The sequence below is a fragment of the Lissotriton helveticus genome, chromosome 12 (assembly GCF_964261635.1).
Source record: "Lissotriton helveticus chromosome 12, aLisHel1.1, whole genome shotgun sequence".
Taxonomy (NCBI): Eukaryota; Metazoa; Chordata; class Amphibia; order Caudata; family Salamandridae; genus Lissotriton; species Lissotriton helveticus.
In genome coordinates this window covers 602,855,627-602,877,677 of record NC_136073.1, presented here as the reverse complement: position 1 = coordinate 602,877,677, position 22,051 = coordinate 602,855,627, and the positions used below count along the sequence as shown (strand labels likewise).

At 45.7% G+C, this 22,051-nt stretch overlaps 1 protein-coding gene across 1 annotated transcript in view; it reads left to right on the top strand.

The window, feature by feature from the left end:
• LOC144798401 (NACHT, LRR and PYD domains-containing protein 3-like) overlaps positions 1-16,298 on the top strand; it is a 546,600-nt gene extending 530,302 nt beyond the window's left edge. Inside the window, exons 9-10 of the mRNA XM_078669258.1 lie at positions 12,116-12,280; positions 15,366-16,298. Coding sequence (XP_078525384.1) covers positions 12,116-12,280; positions 15,366-15,456 — 256 coding nt within the window. The 3' untranslated portion in view covers positions 15,457-16,298. The remainder of the gene's footprint in view (positions 1-12,115; positions 12,281-15,365) is intronic.
• Positions 16,299-22,051: the final 5,753 nt, after the last annotated feature.

The window sequence follows — 22,051 nt, the reverse complement described above, 5'->3', positions numbered from 1 at the left end:
GGCTGCTGCATGACGATATCCAGTTGTGGCAGCTTTACATCAAATACACTTCTAATTTTTTCCTACCTTGACTGTGTGGAATCCGAGGTTTCTTGGAAAAGACACCACATAGAGGTAGTCACGAATAGGGCAAGGGATCGGTTGTCCATCTGTATGTGAGGATTCAGCTGTATTATTTGTCCTTGTCTGAGTGTGGCCTACTGTGAGGGTGGTCATTTTCAGCCCCCTGGATAATGATGTAGGTGGTCGTCCAGGTACCACTTGTTGTATTATGAGATTGTTAAGTTAGCAGCTCCTCCAATCATTGAAGCACAGTGGGTGTGTCTGATTCTCCCTTTAGGCAGACTCTTCACAAAGAAAGGTTTTTCAAAATGTCATCAACATTCAATTTCACATACAATTTCATGATATGTGAAATTGAATGTTGATGACATTTTGGAGCTGCTAACTTAACAATCTCATAATACTTTTAACAACCCGTCCATACCTAAGAATCTAAACATTACATTGATGCTTGTTTTTCAACTGTGAAGCATTCGGCATAGTCTGGCCGCGGAGAAAGATGGCCATGTTTGAGTTGAGCTGCGTGAGCCTGCAGCAGATTGGACCTGTGAAGTGGTACACTGGTGTTTATAGTTGAGCCTGTCTGGCGGAATGTGTCCTGCAGCAACAAAAAGTAACAACTACCCAGATCACCTCCTTTCACCAGGTGAGCGGGTACAGGAGGAGCATGTATCAAAGACTGACTGGCTTCCCGTACAGAAGAGATGCCAAATCAAGCTGCTGACCCACGCGCACAAGATTCTACGCAACAAAGGACCTGCATACATTAACCATTGCCCGAACTTCCATCAACCATCGAGAAGATTCTGCTGCGCATCGCTTTCACTTGCCCTTACTCCCTGCATCTATCGGAGCACTCCTTCTTCCACATCGCAGCAAAGATCTGGAACAGCCTCCCCACGCACATCTGGACCATCGCCTCACTTCGGGATTTCCCAATGGCCCTCAAGACTTGGCTGTTCGAATAAGCCTCCAGGCTTGCAAGTGCCTGGATACCCTGTTGGGTGATTAGCCATGATTTACAAATCCTGATTTAATTTTTCATACCATTCCCTACAGGAGCAGCGCCAACTAAGGCTGCAGTTCACCCATGACCTATAAGAAGCTTCCGGACCTTGATGAAAATTGAGGACAGAAACATGCCCTGTAACTCACAAAAACACCGGAAGGGGTAACAACCAAATCAAAGTCCCGCAGCGAACTGAAGGTGGGAGTATGGACACAACTGACATTGAGACTGGCTGAGCAAAACTGAAGGTTTTTTTTTTTTGTGCAAAACTTTTATTGAGGCAATTAAAGATTACACAGCTTTTCCGCCTACAACCTGGAAGCACAGGCCGGCAGCTACAACAGCGTCATTAATGTAAGTCATGTACTGAAGGAACATGTGTCTGACACAGCAAGCCGCCTACAACTATTGGCTATTGGGAGCTGCGTAAGGATGCATTCAGTAATGATGAAGATAACGAAATACAAAGGACAGAGAATGCTTGAGGTTTCTTGTTTTTGTAACTTTAATTTAACTGTGTAACCCGACAAACAAGTGGGTCTAGTGCAGACTGTCCCCCCCCACTATTTTCCCACCATACTGAGTATGTGGAGAAAGAGACCTCTCGGTGGGGGCATTGGTGCTGCATCAGCGGCATTGTTCTGGCCATAATAACCCGGGACTAATTCCCTCAGCACCTAGTGGAGCAATCCCAATAACACGGGGGGAAGCGGGATGTGTCTAATGATTAGGTAATGAACTTGACTAGATGTGTCTATTCTTACTTCATGCTAAATGTATATCCCTTGGGTTAGGGGAATGCAGCTAGAGAGCTAGAAAGTAAGGATTGCAACTATTTCATCATGAATACAACCAGTATAGTTGAAATGAGACGTGAATCTCTGACATCACAGGTGTACAGTGGATGTTGATTATTATAGAGCAGGAGCTCCAATGTGTAGTATCACAGGCAGTGTTACATGTGACGGGCAAGGCATACGTACTGGGGTGGTTTCCACGGGTGTCGCGTTCTTGGGGTGTAGTGTAGTATCTAGTATCAATGGAACGTCTCCCTGTTGCAATGTGTCGTCCTCCGACTGGGTACAGGATTGAAGTCGGAGAAGGTACGCAGTAAGTGGACCCCATATGTCCCTGGGCCGTGATTTATGTGGTAAGAGCTCAGCGTAATTGTGCATTTGGTCTTGCCATGTGGACATCGTAATCAGCCAAGTCTTAAACTTGGGTGCCCGTCGACGTCCCCAGCGGCACGCCACATGTCGCTTCGCCAAAAGGAGGTCCAGCGCGAAAAATTTCCGGTGAGCCTTCAACGCAGGGCATGCCTGCCCCAGCAATGCGATTTTCGGAAAGGGTGGCACATTCGTTCCAACCATGTCCGACATGCCTGCAAACACTTCCTCCCAGAAAGACGCCACAGCACGACACGTCCATGCGAGGTGTAAAAAGTCCGCTCCCTCGGCTCTACAGCGCAAACACCGGTCATCATCCCGAAGTTGAAAGCGGTGTAGTTTGGCCGGGGTGTAATAGAGCCGGTGCAGAAATTTATAATGCACCAGCCTGAGGCGTGTGTTACCTGTCACTGCAGTAGTGTGTGCGCAGCTCTCTTCCCATTGTTCGTCCGACATTGGGGCATCCAGGTTACTGTCCCAGTCACGCCTCGCTCTAAGAGAGGGGGGGGTAGGGTTGCCTGTGTATGCTTGTAAAGCATGGAGACAACATGTTTCGGGGCATCTGACTGGAGTAGAGTGTGAAGGGGCGCTACTGTGTCCGGTTCATCCGACAAGTGGGGGGTGACCGTTTTGACATTCTGCCTTAGTCGCACATAAAGAAACGTATCCATGACTGAGGGGGAGTCATCTCCAAAGAATTGCGCTGACGTGCGGAAGCTGCCCTGAAGATATAGGTCACCCCATGTGTGGAGTGCTAGTCTTGTAAGCAGTTGTCGGCCGATTTCCTCACAAGTTATACTAAGCCTTGGGTCATGCGCTAGGGTCATGAGTGGCGAGTATAGGAACGGTGTTCCCATGGCTTCGGCTAAGCGCCTCCAGGCAAGCACTGTACAATCAACCGTAGTGGGATCACGGTCCACAATCTTGGCGTCAGAGTAGAGATAGCCTGATGGTTGTACTGGCCTCATATAACCATCCTCGACCGCCAGATGCGCCATGAACAGAGGAGGGTGAAGCCAGTATGCGGCGAAGTGGCCCTGCACACAGTCATAGTAACGCCGGAAGTTGGGTACATCGAATCCACCCTGATGGTAAGGCAGCATTAGTGTCCCCATGCCAATCCAGGCTTGTTTACCACCCCAAATGAGTCGCGACATTTGTGAGTTAAGTGTTCGGAAAAAGTGAGCACCCGGGTTATACGGGATATTAGTGAAAAGATACAGCAGTTTAGGTAATATTACCATTTTGATCAGGGAGATGCGTCCCGCCATTGACAGTGGGAGATGAATCCACCTGGTAACGTTGTCAGTCAGTTTGTCTAGAACCGTCCCGTAGTTAGCCCTGATGAGGGTATCACGGTGTCTAGTCACGGTGATGCCCAGATATTTGATCTCTTCTTCCTCCCAAATCAGGGGGTAGTCTAAGGGGAATTGCGTGGTCTTGTCAGTCAGCGGAAACAGGGCTGATTTCGCCCAGTTTATTTGTATTCCCGCGATACCTCCAAATTTAGTAATCTCGCGCAACAGGGGATTTAGATTTTCTTGAGGTTTGTGCACGTAAAGGGTCATATCGTCGGCATATAGTGCAATAAGTAATTGCCTTTCTGGGTATATGAGAGAACGGTGATTATGGTGTTGGCGTAGTTTGGCTACTAATGGTTCGATTGCTATTGCGAATAGGACAGGGGATAATGGGCATCCCTGCCTCGTACCACGGTGAATCTCGAAGGGGGCCGAGCGGGAGCCGTTTAACACGACAGAGGCCTGAGGCTGGTGGTACAGTAATCGAATCCAGTCAAGGAAGCTAAACGGAAAGCCCATCCATTCCAGTAACGCCAGTAGGTAGTCCCATTCTAGCAAATCGAAAGCCTTCGTGGCATCGAGAAAAATGGCGTCCGCCTCGTAAGTGGGGTTTATGTCCTGTATCACTGCTTGAAGTGTTCGCAGATTATGGGAAGTCGCGCGGTTTGGGACAAAGCCAGCTTGGTCTGGTAGCACTAGCCTTTCCATCAGCAGGTTGAGGCGCGATGCGAGCACTTTAGCCAGAATTTTAATGTCCGAGTTTAACAGCGATAGAGGTCTATAGGAGTCACAAGACTCCGGTGGTTTGCCCGGCTTCAGCAATGATGTTATAAGGGCTTCACGCATAGTGGTTGGCAGAATACCCTCCTCAAGAGCCGTGTAGTACACTTGCCGCAGGATCGGGGCCAAGTCATGTATGTAGGCCTTGTAAAAGTCAATTGGTAGGCCTTCCAAACCTGGCGATTTGCCTGATTTCATGGACATTATGGCGTCTGTTATTTCCTCCAATTCAATTTCGTGATGTAGGAATTTCTGTTGGGACGGACCTAACCATGCTAATGCAGTGTCATCTAAGTAAGTGTTCAAATTTATCGGAGTGGATCTCTGGGAGGTGTAAAGCTTAGAGTAATGCTCAGTGAGGACCCGGAGTTGGTCTGGCAAACTCCGCCGGGGTATGTTATGTTCGTCTAGCAGGGTGGTGATATAATTGTGATACCGAGGGGGGTTTACTGTAAATGCTAGCGCTCTGTCTGGCCTGTCACCTTCACCATATCTGCGTGCAGAGTGTGGTTTCCCTAGAAACTTACATTCTTTCTCTGATAGCTCTTCATATTCATTGAATTTCTCTCGGAGTCGGGCTTTGGCTGCGTGGCCACGTGTGGTATGGTCAACCTCCTGTTCAAGTTGTCTCAGCTCTAATTCAAGTTTATGTAGCTCGTCTCGTAGGGATCTAAGAACACCTCCCCCTTTAGCAATGCACCATCCCCTTACGGTGACCTTGAAGGCCTCCCAAACCGTTGCGAGACTGGATACCGATGATATGTTGTGGTCAAAAAAATCTTTTATGTCTTGTTCTAGTTCCGCTTTGAAAGCCGAATCAGTTAGGTGTGCAGGGTTGAGACGCCAGTTTAAGTAAGGGGATACATCTAGAGGGATGCGTAGTGACACGAGTACTGGTGAGTGGTCGGAGAAGGTACGGGCAAGGTGGGAGGCCCTGACTAGCCAAGGGGAAAGGCCCGCAGTAAAAAGTACATAGTCCAGACGTGCCCAGGTGGAATGCACAGCAGAGAAGTGTGTGCCCTGTTTGAGTGCGGGGTGTACGTGTCTCCAAGTGTCGATCAAGCGATGTTCTTCAACAATTTCTGATAGGGCACGCTGAGTGTGCGTGTAGTGTGTCGCCTGTGGGTGGGATCTATCCATGTTCGGCCATAGTGCGGTGTTGAAATCACCTCCCAGAATGACATGAGCGATTCCCATCGATTGAATTTTACCCCATAGTGTAAGGAGTGCAGTTGGGTCGTCCGTATTAGGCCCATAATAGCATGCAAATAGGACTGTATGTGAGTAGAGCCTGCCCCATACCATGCAATATCTGCGACTCGCATCAGCTTCAGGACCTGCCGGAGTGAAGTGCACCCCTCGTCTGACCAAGATCGTGACCCCCCTAGCGTAGTTTGAATATGACGAGAATACTCTGCTGGAGGCCCAACGAGATGCAAACAATGGGGGACTGCCTGACATTAGATGTGTATCTTGAAGCATGGCAATGGACACTCCCTGCCTATCCAAGTAACACAAAATCTGCCTTTCTTTCCTCGGGTTGTTAAGTCCACGTAAATTCCATGAGATCAGTTGTAATTGTTGTACAGGTTGCACGTCTGTTACGTCACCCATCCCAAAGAATACAGAACTGTGCAATGTATAAGCATGACAATAAGGTTCACACAATAAACAACATCATCAGTGCATCTAGAAACCCCATAGCCCATTCTGGCAATTCCGACCCATATTCGTACTAACATCGTTATGACCCCGTCCATGGTGTGTCGGAATTTCCACCCCCACACACCGGCAACCCCAACCTGCCGGGTAAAGAGCAGCCACCCACCCACCCAAAGCCCCAAAAAAATAAAACAACATTCTACAAGTACCCCTATCCTGTGGGGAGAGAGGTTGCAAAGGGGATCACCCATTGGGGAACCGTATCTAGGGGCGCCCGACCTGCCTCCCACCTCTTAACTCGCACCCACAAGACTCCAGGTAGTTACCCGGTCGTCCGCCCTGGGGTGGAGGTGGGTTGCCGAGCACAAAATATCACTCAGACCAGTGGATAGTAAGTCAGTAAATGTACCTCACCGGGAATACAGTGCATCATGATCAGCAATGTCCAGGTATACGGGCCCTTTGGTCCAGGCAGTAGCCTAGTTAACATCAGTCCTGCTGTTCCAGCGGCGAGCGCGATCTGGAGCGGCGCCCATCCATATTGTCCCTGTAACGGTCTTTTATGTTGCTTGAGAAAGTCCTCAACTTGTTGCGGATTTGCAAAGATGTGGTGTTTGCCCTGGTAGGAGACTTTCAGTTTCGCAGGATAGAGCATGGCATAGGAGAGCTCCTGAGTTTGTAGCTTCTTTTTTACTGCCACGAATTTACGCCGTGCCTCCTGCACCGAGGGGGTAAAATCCGGGAAGAAGGATAAGGTTGTGTTGCCGTAGTTCACCGTGCCAAGCTCGCGTGCACGACGTAGTACCGCGTCGCGGTCTCTATGGTTCTGAAAACGTGCAACGATGGGCCTAGGTGTAGCCCCTGGAGGGGGGCGGGTGGCGAGAGATCTATGTGCTCTCTCGACGATGAGGTGTGGGGAGAAGGATTCTTTCCCGTACAGTTCAGTCACCAGGTTTTCCACGAAGAGCTTCATTTTCCCCGTATTGGTAGATTCCGTCAGGCCCAAAATGCGGACATTATTGCGGCGGGACCTGGCTTCCAAATCCTCATTCTTGTCTGCAATGATCCTGAGGAGTCTGTCCATTTGAGTGACCTGACGGTTAGCAGAAGTGGCCCCATCTTCCAATCCAGAGATTCTGTCCTCGGCCTCCTTTATGCGGGTATCATGCTGGTCCAGTTTCGCCACTACTCCATCCATGCGGGAATTTATGGTGTCAATCTTGGCATCTATTGTCAAGAGCCTTTGTTTCATGCTTAGAAGTAGGGATTTCCAGTCGTCTTCCGGCGGAGTTGTTGTAGTAGGGCTCCCCTCTGGCCCAGGCATCGTTTTGGATGTCTTTCTAGCTTCAAACGGGATTTTGGACTGCTTAACGTCACCACGGCCCATGACACGTCTCGGCGTCCGCGATGTCGCGGCCCTGGGGTCAGCCAGATTCGTGGTGGTCGAGAAACGAGGAATGGGGGAGAAGCCGCGTGCCCAGTAACCGGGAGGAGGCCGCACGTGATCCACCCGGCCCCCACAGTTTATAGTAGGCGAGTATTCCGACCCCCGCAGCACCGCTCGGGACACAAGAGAGAGGTATCCCGCCCCTGAGGTGACCACCACACCGCTGATGAATGAGACCGTTCCGCTCGAGTTGTGGCGGGTCAACAAATAAGGCACCACCACGCGTGCGGCGCAGAGCCCAGGGAGGGGGGGGTACAAAAGTGTTTCGCTGGTCTGGACAACACTCCACACCCTCCGGGCGGGAGAAGGCCGCTGCGGAAGGTGTCCCAGAGTAGTCCCGCAGATGACCTTGATGTTATTGAAGTGCAGGCGTAAAGACGTACCTTTAGTGCAAGCGGAGTTGTATGATGCGGGTGGGGGCCTTCAGACAGTAGGCAGAATGGGGGCAAGACGGATGTGACTCGTTCGAGGTGAGCAGCGGCCGAGCTGTGTAACCGGCCTCCTAAATTCCCGACATGACAGCACCTAGTAGTCCTGGCCTCGCTCCAAAATGGCCACGACGGCAGCTAAGAACATGTCCGAGACGGTGTCTCTCACGACATGGGGGAGGGGGTGTACAATGGAGGCTCCGTCCCCAACAGTAGCTTGCTGTAACGTGATGGAGACCAGCTGCATGCTATGGGACCCGACACCTGCAGGGGCGAGTGGTCGCGAGTACAGGGAGGATCTGGGCTTTACGCCACGATGTGTGTCGCAGTGTCCATGCGACAGCGATCCCACTCCCGTCTTTACGTGGGGCCCCAGAGGTGGCGGCGCCGCGGGGGCCAGTAGCGGCAGTGTGGGTTGGGCGATGCAATTGGTTGCAAGCTGAGTCCGGCGTCGGGTCGGGCCGGCGTCTTCAAGCGGGCCCAAGCAGGGAGAGAGCCGCGCAGTTCCGGCCGCCAGGCAGGGGGGAAGGTCGGCGAGCAGTTCTGGTGGTTTCAGGGGCCTCTTACCTCCTCACCAGGCCACCCTGAGAAGTTCCGTGATTGCGGAGGGGCCCACGCGCCATATCTGTCCAGGGAGCGGGAGCCTCCGCCCAGGCCTCAAATCCCCGGTCTCTCCCAGCTGGCTCTCCCGGAAGGACGGAACCACAGGATAGCGCGAGGTGCCGCTCGCAGGGAGCGGGGCAGATTTCTCCGGCTCCAGAAGCGCTGCGTGGAAGATGCAGGTACCGGTACGCACCTCTCACCGAGGTGATTCAGGTCCCGCTGTAGGCAAAGCTTTTTTTCCTGGTCAGGATAGTCTAAAGGATAAATATAGGCTCAGCTAGGCGAGAGCCTCACTATAGTGCAGCCATCTTGGTCCGGCGCCACCTAGCGCCCCAAAAAAACTGAAGGTTTCACACTGCAGTTCATGGAGGAGATTGCAATGGTGTGGCTCCTTAAGGTGCAATAACACATTTTTTCCTGAACCCTTCCGAGAAGAGATTCAACAGGCAATCAACTCCTGAGCTAGATGGTTATAAGGGCACTTTTAACAAAACATATAAACAGCTTCTGGCACCTCACCTCCTGGAGGTGTATAGGGAAGCGATGGAACTGGGCGTGCTTCCACCTACCCTTCGTAAAGCAGTGATTATCCTACTTATTAAACCCGAGAAAGACCCAGCGCTGCGGGGATCGTAATAGCCCCTATCGCTGCTGAATTTCGAAAATAAAATCTTGCCCAAAATGCTAGCCACTCGCCTTTCGCTTTTTATAGAAAAAATAATCTCTCCTGCTCAGTCTGGGTTAATTCCACACAGATCTACGGTCCTGAATCTGCGCTTACGCTTTGCAGTGATACACAGAATTGATCCCTCGGTGCCTGCGGAGGCGGCGCTATTAGATGCTGAAAAGGCATTTGATTGGCTGTAGTAGGATTTTCTGCATGCCACATTACAAAAACTGGGGGTTCCCTTTGGATTCTCCTCCCTCATCCGGTAATTGTACACATGACCCACAGCGCAAATCCGGCTAAACTGCACAATCACACAAACATTTCCTTTATCACAGGGAACCAGGCAAGGGTGCCCATTGTCGCCTTTGTTATTCATTATAGCCCTAGACCCACTTATGCAACAATTACAAATAAAACATATACACAGGGAATTGCAGCTCAAACCTGGTCCGCTATTAGTTACAGCATAGCTGACGATATTATCCTTTATATATGACACTCAAATGATAACCTGGCACCAATACTTCAGGATATAATGCAATATGGGGCCCTATCAGGCCTATATGTCAACTGGGGTAAGTCTGAATTATTCCTCCTGACAGCCGCAATGAAATCTGTAGTGAGTGAGTTTCCCCATGTGTGGAGTGACACCTCCACAAAATATTTGGGAATATACACACACGAAAAATAGCAAATACTGTGACTGAACTATGGCCGGGCAATAGATAAGTTGATGGAACGAGTAGAGCAATGGATCAGACTCCCCCATCGATGCTGCATCGATCGCCATTAGCAAAATGTTAGTTTTGCCCCAGTTTTTACATATTTCAGAATATCCCCATACCATTAACAAATGCGTTCTTCACCACGCTCCACTCTACTCTTACAAGACTGGTATGGGGGGCAAGCAACAGCACAAAGGGTGGACCACATTTACTCTTCCATATGAGGGAGGAGGATTCAGAGTCACTAATTTGCATATATACTACTTAGTGGCTCAATGTAGCTTTGCGTGACACTGGTACCATCCGGACGTACATATACCATATGCCAAGCCTGATGCGGTTCTGGCTTCCCCTGTAGTGTTGGCTGCTATACTACCAGCAGGCTTGTCTCGCGACCCACAAGACATGCAAACTGTATCTACTACTAGCTGGGCATGGACAAGACTGTTGCGTAAGCTGGGTGGACAATTGCTATACTCCTCGGCAAACCCCCAAGCGCCCAACACTTGGGTACCCATCACACAGGAAGCCTTAGTCCAAAGCACCTTAGCAAGATACTCATTAAAAACATTTGAGGGTCTCTTCTCAGATGGATATATCTTCTTGCGTACCGAGGACATGCACTTCCAAAATGCCCCCTTAATAGAAAACTTTGTCCTGTGACGGTTAGAAGGCGTGATCAGAGATCAGATGCCTACTTGCCAATCAAACCCAGGAGAGTTCACGCCACTCACAATGCTTATCACCAACACTAATGGGGACCATCTCATCTCTAAATTGTACCACGCTAGTATGGCACTAACCCCCACGCACAATGCAAAAACACGATCTGCATGGGAACCGGACAGAGGATTTACCTTACCAGATCAGAAATGGTACAACTGCTGCACACAAATGAAACTAATATCCTTGAATCACTGACACAAACTAAAACACTTTAAGTTTCTCGACGGGCAAATGTCATACCAGCCAAACTTTACAGACTAGACCCCAACCACCCAGGTAGCTGTCTCAAATGCCAGGCACCTATGGCAGACTTTGCCCTATGACCTGGACATGTCGCAAAGTGGCCAAATATTGGTGCAACATGTTTATGACTATATCTCAGATGATGCAATTCCACATTGACCCCTCCCACTGCTAGCGCTCCTAGGCTACGTCTAAGAAATCTCCAAATCCTCACCTAGATATGTGGCTATTGCATTACTACTGGAGAAAATAGAACTAGCTGTATACTGGGTAAGTAAACGAATGCCCGATAGACAATCCTGGATTAAGAGCCTGTTATACTGCAACACAAACAGTAAGCTATATGCAACCTTACAACCAACTACGTCCACACCCTGAGATATATGGCAGTCACTGAGTTCCTATCTACTTACTCTGGACAGTAACGGCGATGAACAGATATGGCAGGGAACACCAACCTAATTGAAGATCCTATAGGAGTACTGAGACATCAGCGCTCTGCGATGACCTGAATTATCTTGAAGCCTTTGCACCATAAGAGGATTGTGTGTAATACATGTTGTGTTATTTGAACTGCATAGATGTGATCATGTCCCATGCAACTCTGTAGACAATGTTTGGCCGAAAACACATTGCTCCACCTGCTTGTATTTGGATGCTCTTATTTTTGTTTTTCTTTTCTGAAAAATGAAAAAATAAAGTTTAAAAAAAAATCTTCACTGACTTGTTCAAATACATGTCCTGGAAAGCAGTCATCTGGGTTTCCAGCATTCTGTGAAAGCCTTGTTTGACAAGAGAGCTTCCTTAGTAACCATTTGTTCAACAAAGCCTTTACAAGGGCTGCATGTTCAAGGATGTAATAGGCACCAGAGTCTGAAGCAATCACTATCTTTATGGGGCTGGAACATATTCAATATATTAGTTCGATTACAGTTTGCAGTTGCTAAACGCTTTCAAGAATTTCAAACTTTTGTTTTGTAAATGTAACATTAATGTTGACACCGCTATTACTGATTCAGTGCTTTAATTTGTAAAAAACAAAAAAAAAGTGCAAGACAAAAGATTTTTCTTAAGACTTGAATGGCAAGTCTTGATTTCACCTAAGCTCTGTAATACTGTCTCTCTTCTGTAGGCTCGCGGTGTAACATTAATGTTGACACCGCTATTACTGATTCAGTGCTTTAATTTGTAAAAAAAAAAAAAAAAAAGTGCAAGACAAAAGATTTTTCTTAGGACTTGAATGGCAAGTCTTGATTTCACCTAAGCTCTGTAATACTGTCTCTCTTCTGTAGGCTCGCGGAGAACAGTCTAGCTGATGACAGCTGCCGCAAACTTCGGTGCCTTGAAAACTGCACAACCCTCAAGAAGCTGAACCTGAGCGCCAACCTCCTTACTAACCGTTGTGCTGAGGACATAGAGAGGTTAATACGATCCTGTACTAGCCTCACCGAGATCAGGTAAAATACATTACCTCCTTGTTAGTCTTCCTCGCCACATGACTTTACAAAGTGAGCTTCAGCTCCACACCAGAATCCTCCAAAGCAAAAAGTCAGCCTCCCATGCCTCCCATCCCTTCCCAAGATGGCCGACCCATTACCACCCCACCTCTATAAGAGGCGGGCCGGCCAAACCCATCAGCCTGTTTTTTTCGTTCTGCGCTGCAGTTCTCTGCAAAGCTTCTTTCAGGTAAGTTTGTTCCTCCTGTAGCTGGAACTGGGATCCCTGGTTGGTGGCTCTGCTCTAGCGGGCCCTAGGGCTCTGGGACCTTCCTCCTTCCTTCCCCCGGTGTCTGGTCATGGGCCGGTTAGGCTCTGCTTTAGCGAGCCCAGGGTATACAGGAGGCCGGACGGGGAGTTCTGAGGCTCTTACTAGGGGCCTTGTTGTTTCTCTCTCCTTGTCCGCGTGGGCGTGGTGTTTTGCGCTCTTGCCCGCCCCTCTCTCCCCCAGATATGAGTACATTTTTTTTTCATTTCCCATAAGTGGGCCTCACTGGGACCAGGGATTACATTTCTTTTAAACATATACTCAATTTCGGATTGCTTTTTCATTGTAGCAATGTGAACATTGTTTCTTTGGAAACTAAAATAAAAATTACATTGTATCTACATCTAATACCTGTTTCATGTAATGCTCTATCTACACGCATTCTAATTATTTTCCTGTTTGCGAGATCCTCCAAGTCGGACGCTATAGTATAGTCTTAACATTAGTAGTGAATAAAAGTGGGCATGGCTGATCCTTGAAGGGATAATAAAGTGACGCATGGGAGGGTTGGATCATTCTGGTTGAGACTTTTTGTAAAGTCAAATTATCTTGATAGTTGTTGGATGACAAATCAACTTTGCAGTCAGGATTTGGAGCAAGTTTTCCATTTGCAGAGAGTAGATGCATTAGTTGGAGCTAAATTACAAAGAAATAGCAGACGTATACAGAGCTGTCTGACTCCTTAAGTTTTGATCATGTTAGAGATAAGGGGGCTTATTTATGAAGGCCTTGCGCCGCCGGTGCGTCACTTTTTCCCATGTTAATAGTGACGCACCGGTGGCGCAAGGCCTTCATAAATAAGGCCCAAGGTTTTTGAATGGATGCAGAAAAGGACCTGATGGCAAGAAGCAATGGATCCATCAGATATTCAGCCCTGATAAGTTTCCCTGGTCCATGCTTGATGTGGTGCTCCAGTTAAGGTTTTCTCTTTAGACATGCAGTCTTGCTTATTTCATTATAAAACAGGACTAAAAGTCCCAGAATGCAAAGAAAAATCATTCACTGGAGCAGTACATCAGGCATGCACCACTTTGCTCTCCATATTAAGCAGGTTGGATGAAGCTGGCAAAGTGCAAATCTTGCCTTCACCAGAAGTGACGTGATGGGCATCTTTCTTTCTACAATTATCAGCAGGGGCGTAGCTGCAAGGGCGATGTTTAGGGTGTGACACCCACCTTATTAAATGTATTTTGAAGTAAATAGTTGGGAACAGGCTCTCTCAGTTGGTTATGGTGAGTCTCTGTCAGATTTCACATGGATTTTAAAAAATACACACAGTGGAAAACACATACTTATTTTCTTCCTACGTAATTGTTAATTAATTATAACTTAGATAACTTCCCTCCCTATACCTACAAACCCCGCAGCCTACATCTCAAATATATCAAAACATATAATTATCACACAATTCATGTAATTAATATTGAATTACATAATTATTAATATATTAATAATTAATTGTTAATACATTATTATTTAAATAAGTTCCCACCCTATGCCCCTACAAACACAACAGCCTGCAACATAATATAACTAAGAAATCAAATTAAAACTAAATTTACATAATTAATAATCCAGTAAATTATACAAAAATTAATAACTGTTAATGAATTAAGACTTAATTATTTTCCTACCCTATGCCCCTACAAACCTAGCAACCTGCTACAACACTATAAATTAGTGTTAGCAATTAAATTCAAAATCACTTAGAATTGCAAACTATATTTAAAAATATTAACAATTTTACAAACAGTAACACATAAATTAATATATGAACTAAAACACATTAAGATAATTTAAAAACAATATTTTTTACAACTATATTATTGAAAACGGTATTAACAATGATATTCTTAACAACGATATTACTTACCTGAACAACAATATTTTTGCATCCCAATTTTTTGTAACACTTTTTTTCCCCTGGTATTTTTGTCTCCTGATATTCGCAACTCCATATTTTGTTCAAATACCAAAACGCACACCACATTGCTCAGCCAAGGGGAACTTCATCAAAAGCACACTATCTGTTGATGCTCAGCCAGCTCCCAAAGCTTACCCCCGTGCTTGAGGTGATGTTTTCGCCACTCCATCTTCACTGGATCTGCAGATACCCAGATGTTGTTATGCCTGTTGTAAAGTTAATGGGGCCATTTTGTTATTGAATAGGAACCAGGTAGATGTAGGCTCTGGTGGCTTTCTTGGGCCAGAACTGAATTGTCGACTGAGCATCTGACTGGTGTTGGGTGCAGACAACGGGGCATGTGGTGACACCCCTGGATCCATTGTGTGTTGACTGTGCAGAGTGCCAGCCTGACAGGGTATGGTCGACTTTTACAGATATAGACCATTAAATGGATTCAGGCAATTTTGTAGTTGCACCTTTATCTCCCTGTCCTCTACAAACCAAACCATTAAATCATGCACATATGCTGATTTAATCCTTCCACTCGCTTTGGGATGTTGTAAAAAGAGTTATTGCTACTCAGTATAATTGTACAACGTTTATAGTTGCTTAAATGAGTCGGATGTTCACACTGAAGGAATATGGCAATGTGGCTACAGGTGATATGAGATTATCAGCAACAACTCCAGAGCTCTATCACAATCTCCTCGCTGTTCCCTTCATGTTAGTCTCCCTTGAAAAAATAGAGATTTGTACATTTTTAAAGGAGAGTTCATCTGTTTCTAAAGTACCCTAATGACCTTTAAACTAGATGACTTTGTAGTTCAGAAATATCCAGTTTGTAATCTTCAATGTTCCCCTTTTCCTCCTAGGCTGGGAATAAACAACTTCACCTCAGAAATGGAAAGGAAACTGAAGAACTTGAGTTCATTGCGACCAGGATTGGAGATTGTTATTGGCTAATCCCGCAACTTGCTTATAGTGAATATTTTACAAGTTCATATACACGATAAGCCAACTGCAGTCCACTTTGTGGGAAAAAACGCTGAGATGAAACACTGGACAAATAAAGATAACAATAGAGGTCAGCAGTATTGCATTTGAGTAATGATGATTTTCAGATCCAACCATGATGCATTTTTTAGGACTGGCTTTCTCAGACACATTATCTTGATATAGACATTGTTGCTAAGACATCCCTGAGTAATAAAGTGAGACAGTAACAGTTAAAGATGGTTACCGATGGAAAGTGTAGATGTTTGAAATTAGCAACCACTAAACCAACACTTAAAGTCCTCTTGCAGAAAAATATTGCACGAAAATATTTGAGAAGTCAAACTCCATTCTAGACCTGTGGTTTTTAACCTGGGGCTCCCTGGAAGTCTACGTTGCCTACTGTGACTGTTAAGAAAAGTAAATTATATTAGCTTATTAAAAAAAGTTTACATACATAAAAGAGTAGAAATGTAAAAACAGATTTTAAAACTCTCTGTAAAGGAGAAGGAATTTGAAAAAGGAGGATTAAAATTAATTTTTTATCCTTAGCTTGATTTGCAGGAGCAGCACAAGTACAGCAAATACAATCTAGTATTGACAATTGATGTCCTTAATTGAGGCACTTTTATACGCAGAGAAAAGGAGAACATGCTTTAGGAACGAAACAGAAAAAGTGAAATACTAGAGTCTAGCAAATCGAATAGTTTTTTTAGAAATAAAACCACACCTTGAAAAACTCCAACCTTCCTGTTAAAATATTCGATTTTTTCATATGTGTTTATTGTGAATTAAATAAAATATGTAATAATTACTGTTTGTATTTAATGCATGCTTGTTTCTGTATTTTTGTGTATCGTTTTGAGTATCAAATCAGAGAAATTGTTTTGGTTGAGGACACCCACTTTCAGTAGTAATTTAGTGGGGGTCCAAAGAAGCCAAACAGTTAAGAACCACTTTTTATGCCCTTAAAAATAAACACCCAACCATCCCTAGCTTTCCTACCAAATCTGCATTTTCTGATGCAGAGCAGAAACTGCATTCACGTGTCTATGACAACAGACAATCCTGTGATCCTCTTGGTCCTCTCTGCAACTTTTAATATTTTTAATACGTGCTTCTCATCTCCCTCTTCATCCTAACAACACATGTGCTTTGCAGAAACTGCTCCTCTGTGGCTCTCTTCCTTCTTAAAGGATTATCAGCTGTTATCAGCAGCTAATCCAGATGTGTTACTCTAGACCTCAAATTCTCCCTCTAACCTGAAGTGTCCAACCAAGCTTCATTCAAGTAGTTCCCAGTTGCTATATGTAAATTCTTGAGAGTTTTGTTCGCCAATCACTGATTCAAAATGTACCTGTATTAGGTTGACACCCAGATCAGGCTGAAGGTCTCTTTTACTATTACCTCAAGGAGTTCCTTTTATTTTTCCATGCTTAGTTGTCGCGCACAAACCCAGAATTGAACTTCTCCTAGCACCCCATTGTGAGTCAGGCAGAGCAGTATCCCCTAGAGGGAAACTACTTTTATGGCTGCCCAGAGTTCTTTAATCCAGATGATCAAAGTGTGTAAACACTGAGCCTTTCAATCATCAAATAATATTTAGTTTATCCTTTTTTTTACACCATAAACCACAATCACAGAGAGTACAATTTTGAGAGGCTAAATACATTCCAGTCCCATGTTTAAAACTATCTCAGTGTTATAAGCCCAGAATAAAAACATTAAGTGGGGAGCAGGCTGTTACCCAAAGGCACAAAATGCTAGAAGGTTCAGGATAGAGGACATAAATTACCCAGTTTTATTGGCCTGGAAATCCAGCCTGCAAAATATCAGGAGGATTGTGCAGGGGGTTGCAGGCATAAAGGACCTTGAGGAGGGGGTGGATGAGTGTCATAAAATAAAATGAAAATTGCAGATCCAATTTGAAGTTTGTGAAAGAAGTGATGTGTAAACCCAGGTATTCTATGAAATAATGATTGGCAATACTCGGTTTGTAAAATCACAAGTGGTGCAATAACAAAAAATATGAATGTTTAAGAAAAATTCTGAAGTCAGCATGATCATTTTAAGTAAGAAAAAATTATAGGGTAGAGAGCGATAATTGTGATTCAGTGTATATTCTGATTACATGCAATGTGATTTTGTGCTAACAAGGAAAATTGGGATTAATACAATATTTGAGGATTTTGATATCTATGGCAAAAAATCGTACTATGGTATATTTTCTGGAAATGATATTGTTGAAGTTTGAATATGTTGTATTATATTTGTAGCTATATTATGTGTGAATATTTTAACTGTAACCCTGAGAAAGTTGTTTAAAGGATGAAACATGTTAGCTACTGGCTACAAGCAACTGTATGGCAACAAGAACCTATGTATGAAATCAATAAAAATTATGCAATATGAATTGTGTATTTCCTATTATTAAATGGACCATTATTATGGACTTGTATAGCTTCCTTGTATAGATTGGTGAGCAAAAAGTGCTTGAATTTACTTTACTGCATAAGGGAAACATTTCTATGTTGCCCTTTAAGTTAATCAATCATGTGTTTGTTGAGTCCAACTACCCACCCGTCAGGGTCTCAATGCGCTGGGGGGAGGCGCAGGGTCCGGTCCATCAAGGAGGCGGTCTATCAAACAGCCATGTTTGAGGTCCCTCGTGAAGGTGGGGAGTGATGTCTGTCTGAGGTGGAGCGGGAGGGCATTTCAGGCTCTGACCGCGAGGAAGGAGAAAGAGCGGCCTCCCGATCTGGACTTCCTGGTGCGAGGGACCAAGGGGTAGGAGAGCTGGGCTGATCGTAAGGTCCTTTGGGGTGCTTGGAATGTGAGTCGGCTATTCAGGTATGCTGATCCAGTGTTGTGGAGGGCTTTGTGTGAGTGGGTGAGAATCTTGAAGGTAATTATTGCCTCGATGGGGAGCCATTGGAGTGTGCGCAGGTGCTGGGTGATGTGGCAGTGTCGTTGCAGTTTGAGGACTAGTCTGGCTGCGGCGTTCTGGATGTTTTGAAGTTTGCGGGTGAGGTTTTTGTTGACCCCGTCGTAGAGTTCATTGCTGTAGTCTAGTCTGCTGGTGACGAGGGCTTGTGTGACAGTCTTTCTGTGTTCGAGGGGATCCATTTGAAGATCTTGCGTAGGAGGCTGAGGGTGTGGAAGCAGGAGGATGTGACGGAGTTGATCTGGTGGTCCATTTTGAGTTTGGAGTCCAGGACAATTCCAAGGTTGCGTACGTGGTCCGTGGGTGTGGGTGGGTTTCCAGCGTTGTCTCTGCCGGACAAGACAACGCCGGACACGGCTCGTACATGGAGCTCTTCATTCCAAAACTGAGTATCTCAACTATGGAATAGCTATTGAGAGACTGATACTTGAATTCTCATTTCTATTGGACCATCTTTGCCTTTTACCTGAGAGGTCAATTCCTTATACATCCTAAATCCCGACGCGAACAAGATTAGAGTTGGGACCTGAATTTAATTACCTGGCGAACTGACTACTCTATGCTATCGCCCTGAAGAAGCCCATGACTGGGCTGTCTGCTTGTGAGAACTGAGTGCATCTTTAATAAAAACACCTTAAGACAAGAAACAACAACGTAGAATTCCTTATTTCTTTTTTTTAATATACTGTATGATGTACACTGTATATATATTGCCTCTCATACCCTTTTTGGAATACATTTTTCACTTTATGGTCATGTGGCAGGTGACCATCTATGGTGGGCAATATCTGGTTACCTTTGCGACTAGTCCTGGCAGTGCAATCCTCTAGAACCCACCTGCCCCTATCGAACTTTAGCATTAAATTCGATGGCAGTTTTTTTCCTTCAAGGCAGCACCAAGAAACCCATCGGGAAATCGAGCGTTAAACAAACATATTAACATAACATAGCACAATCAAAAACATGGCACTCAAGTGAACGTTGGCTTTCTAATAACGTTAATAAGAACTTTAAAGTTATACAGAAAAATGTTGGACAAATCAAATGCAATCATGGATTCATGTCAACTGAATAAACCTTCTTGAGACTAAAACTGCACTCCTGATTGTGGGCAATGGTCAATGGTCAATGTTTCAGAGTTTGATTTTGTGATAAATTGTCTATGGCTACCCAGGTTAATCATTCTGTCTGTCTCGAATTATCCCATATGTCTAGTGCAGAAGACTAATCCACTTTAGAGCAAAATTCTGCAGGCTACATGTCTTATGAAATCAAACCGTCTCATCTTTTAAATGACTCTCAGACAAATCTTGCTTCCATTGGCAGCTAGACTCTTACTCTGACCCATACATCAGTATGTGTGCCAGCTATAAGAAATCTGAAAGTGTCATTTCATCCCTACACAACTGTAAGACTTATAAACTTTAGCCCTCATTAAAACCTTAAAATGCTTTAAACGTCAATTTGATCAGGTGGGATGGCTTTTTCCCAATCAATTTTCCAAATTAGGCAATCTGTAGCCTAACACTCTGAAACTGGATGTAGAGCTTTTGCATTTTGTGAAAATGTTGTAGACATGACCTTTGTAAATGTTTGGTCTTATGAAATGTTTCATGTTCTCAAGCATTTGGGTGTCATAGGGTTTGTATTGTGTTAGAAATGCAACTACTGCCTTACTTGGTATTGCACAACAAACCTGCTTCAATAAATTAAACTACAAATATGATATAGTGTTTTTGCTAGCCCTTGTCCAACATCACTTTAAGCTGTAGCCTCAATGTACCCAAAACCTTCCCCCAACTGTAAGCATACCATAACATTTATCCATCTTATACCCCGTGCCTTAACCCAGACCTCTAACTACTTAACACTAAAACTAAGCTAGAGTCATTCTTAACACATCTGATGTGTAATCTTCACTTTGACACTAAACAGATTGCAAATGTAATATTTAGTCTAACTACTGGCTTAATACTAACCAGAACCATAGTCAAACTAAATACCTCATTTTATTTATAACACAAACAGCCCAGTGACCTTAACATTTAAAAACAATATTGACATTACATGACATTTGCAGACTTCTTTTTGCAACGTCTTTTTATTGTGGGTGATTGTCTGTAATAGTTTTCTCTGTTGTGGTTTTGTAATCCTAAATATATATTTCTAGATTAAGGCATGTATAAATTTAAAACACATGATAAGCGCACACATACACTGAAAAGCAACTTTCATACACTTAGAAAACACTCATAAATATTTATTTTACTGGGGGGCGTCACTAACAAGCCAAGATGGAAACAAGGCTCAAGAGCTCCGTGCCCCAAACCCTTGATTATCCTGAAAAATCTTAGTTATCCGGCCCGATTGAACAACCGATCACGGTAAGTATTTGTCTGGTGCAGATGTAGCAGCTGAATATCACCGAGGGAATCAACGCTTCACAGAGGTATGAAGGCTGTCGCCGACTGGATGAAAGATAGCAGACTGAAGCTGAATTCAGATAAGATGGAGGTCCTCATCCTCGGACCCACCCCATCACCCTGGGACGACTCCTGGTGGCCCACATCGCTAGGCACAGCCCCGGAACCCACCGACCACGCACAAAACCTGGGGTTCATCCGCGACTCCACCCTCTCCATGACCAAGCAAGTCAACGCCGTCTCCGCGTCCTGCTTCAACACCCTCCGGATGCTCCGCAGGATCTTCAAATGGATCCCTCCCGACATGTGAAAAACCGTCACCCAGGCCCTCATCACCGGCAGACTCGACTACGGGAACGCCCTCTACTCAGGAACAACAACCAAGCTCCTGAGACGACTACAACGAATCCAGAACGCCTCGGCGCGACTGATCCTCGACGTCCCCCAACACAGCCACATCACACCCCACCTGAGAAGCCTACACTGGCTTCCCGTGAACAAGAGAATCACCTTAAAACTCCTCACCCACGCACACAAAGCACTACACAACACCGGACCAACATACCTCAACAACGGACTCAGCTTCCACACCCCCACCCGCAACCTCCGCTCTACCACCCTCGCCCTCGCCACAGTTCCTCGTATCCGGAAAACCACTGCCGGCAGCAGATCCTTCTCCTACATCGCCGCCAAGACCTGGAACGCTCTCCCTACCAGCCTACAACAGACCCAGGACCTGCTGGCCTTCAGAAGACTTCTCAAGACCTGGCTCTTCGATCAGTAGCATCCTCCCCCCCCCCCCGGCCCCCCCAGCGCCTTGGGACCTTCACAGGTATGTAGCGCACTTTACAAATGCATTGATTGATTGATTGAACGCTTATGACTGAAGGCGAGACTGAGTAAATCACAGCGACAGCCGCATAGGGAGGAGTGCGAGAAGCCGATCACCCCTGCGACGTGCAGTGGAGACAAAGGACAGGGGCAAAAGGGTCGGTTCGGGCAAAGGCTCATACATGGTTACAAGCGAGAGGAGCAGGATTGTCAGAGTGATAATGCCCAGGGGTCAGGATTGTTGCCATCATGGGCGTAGGAAGTGTGGGGGACGCGTGGGATATATCCCCCCAGATTTTTAAGTGGGGGGGACACGGGGGACAAGGGTGGGGGGGACGAGGGGACAAAAGAATTTCCCCTCTCCCTT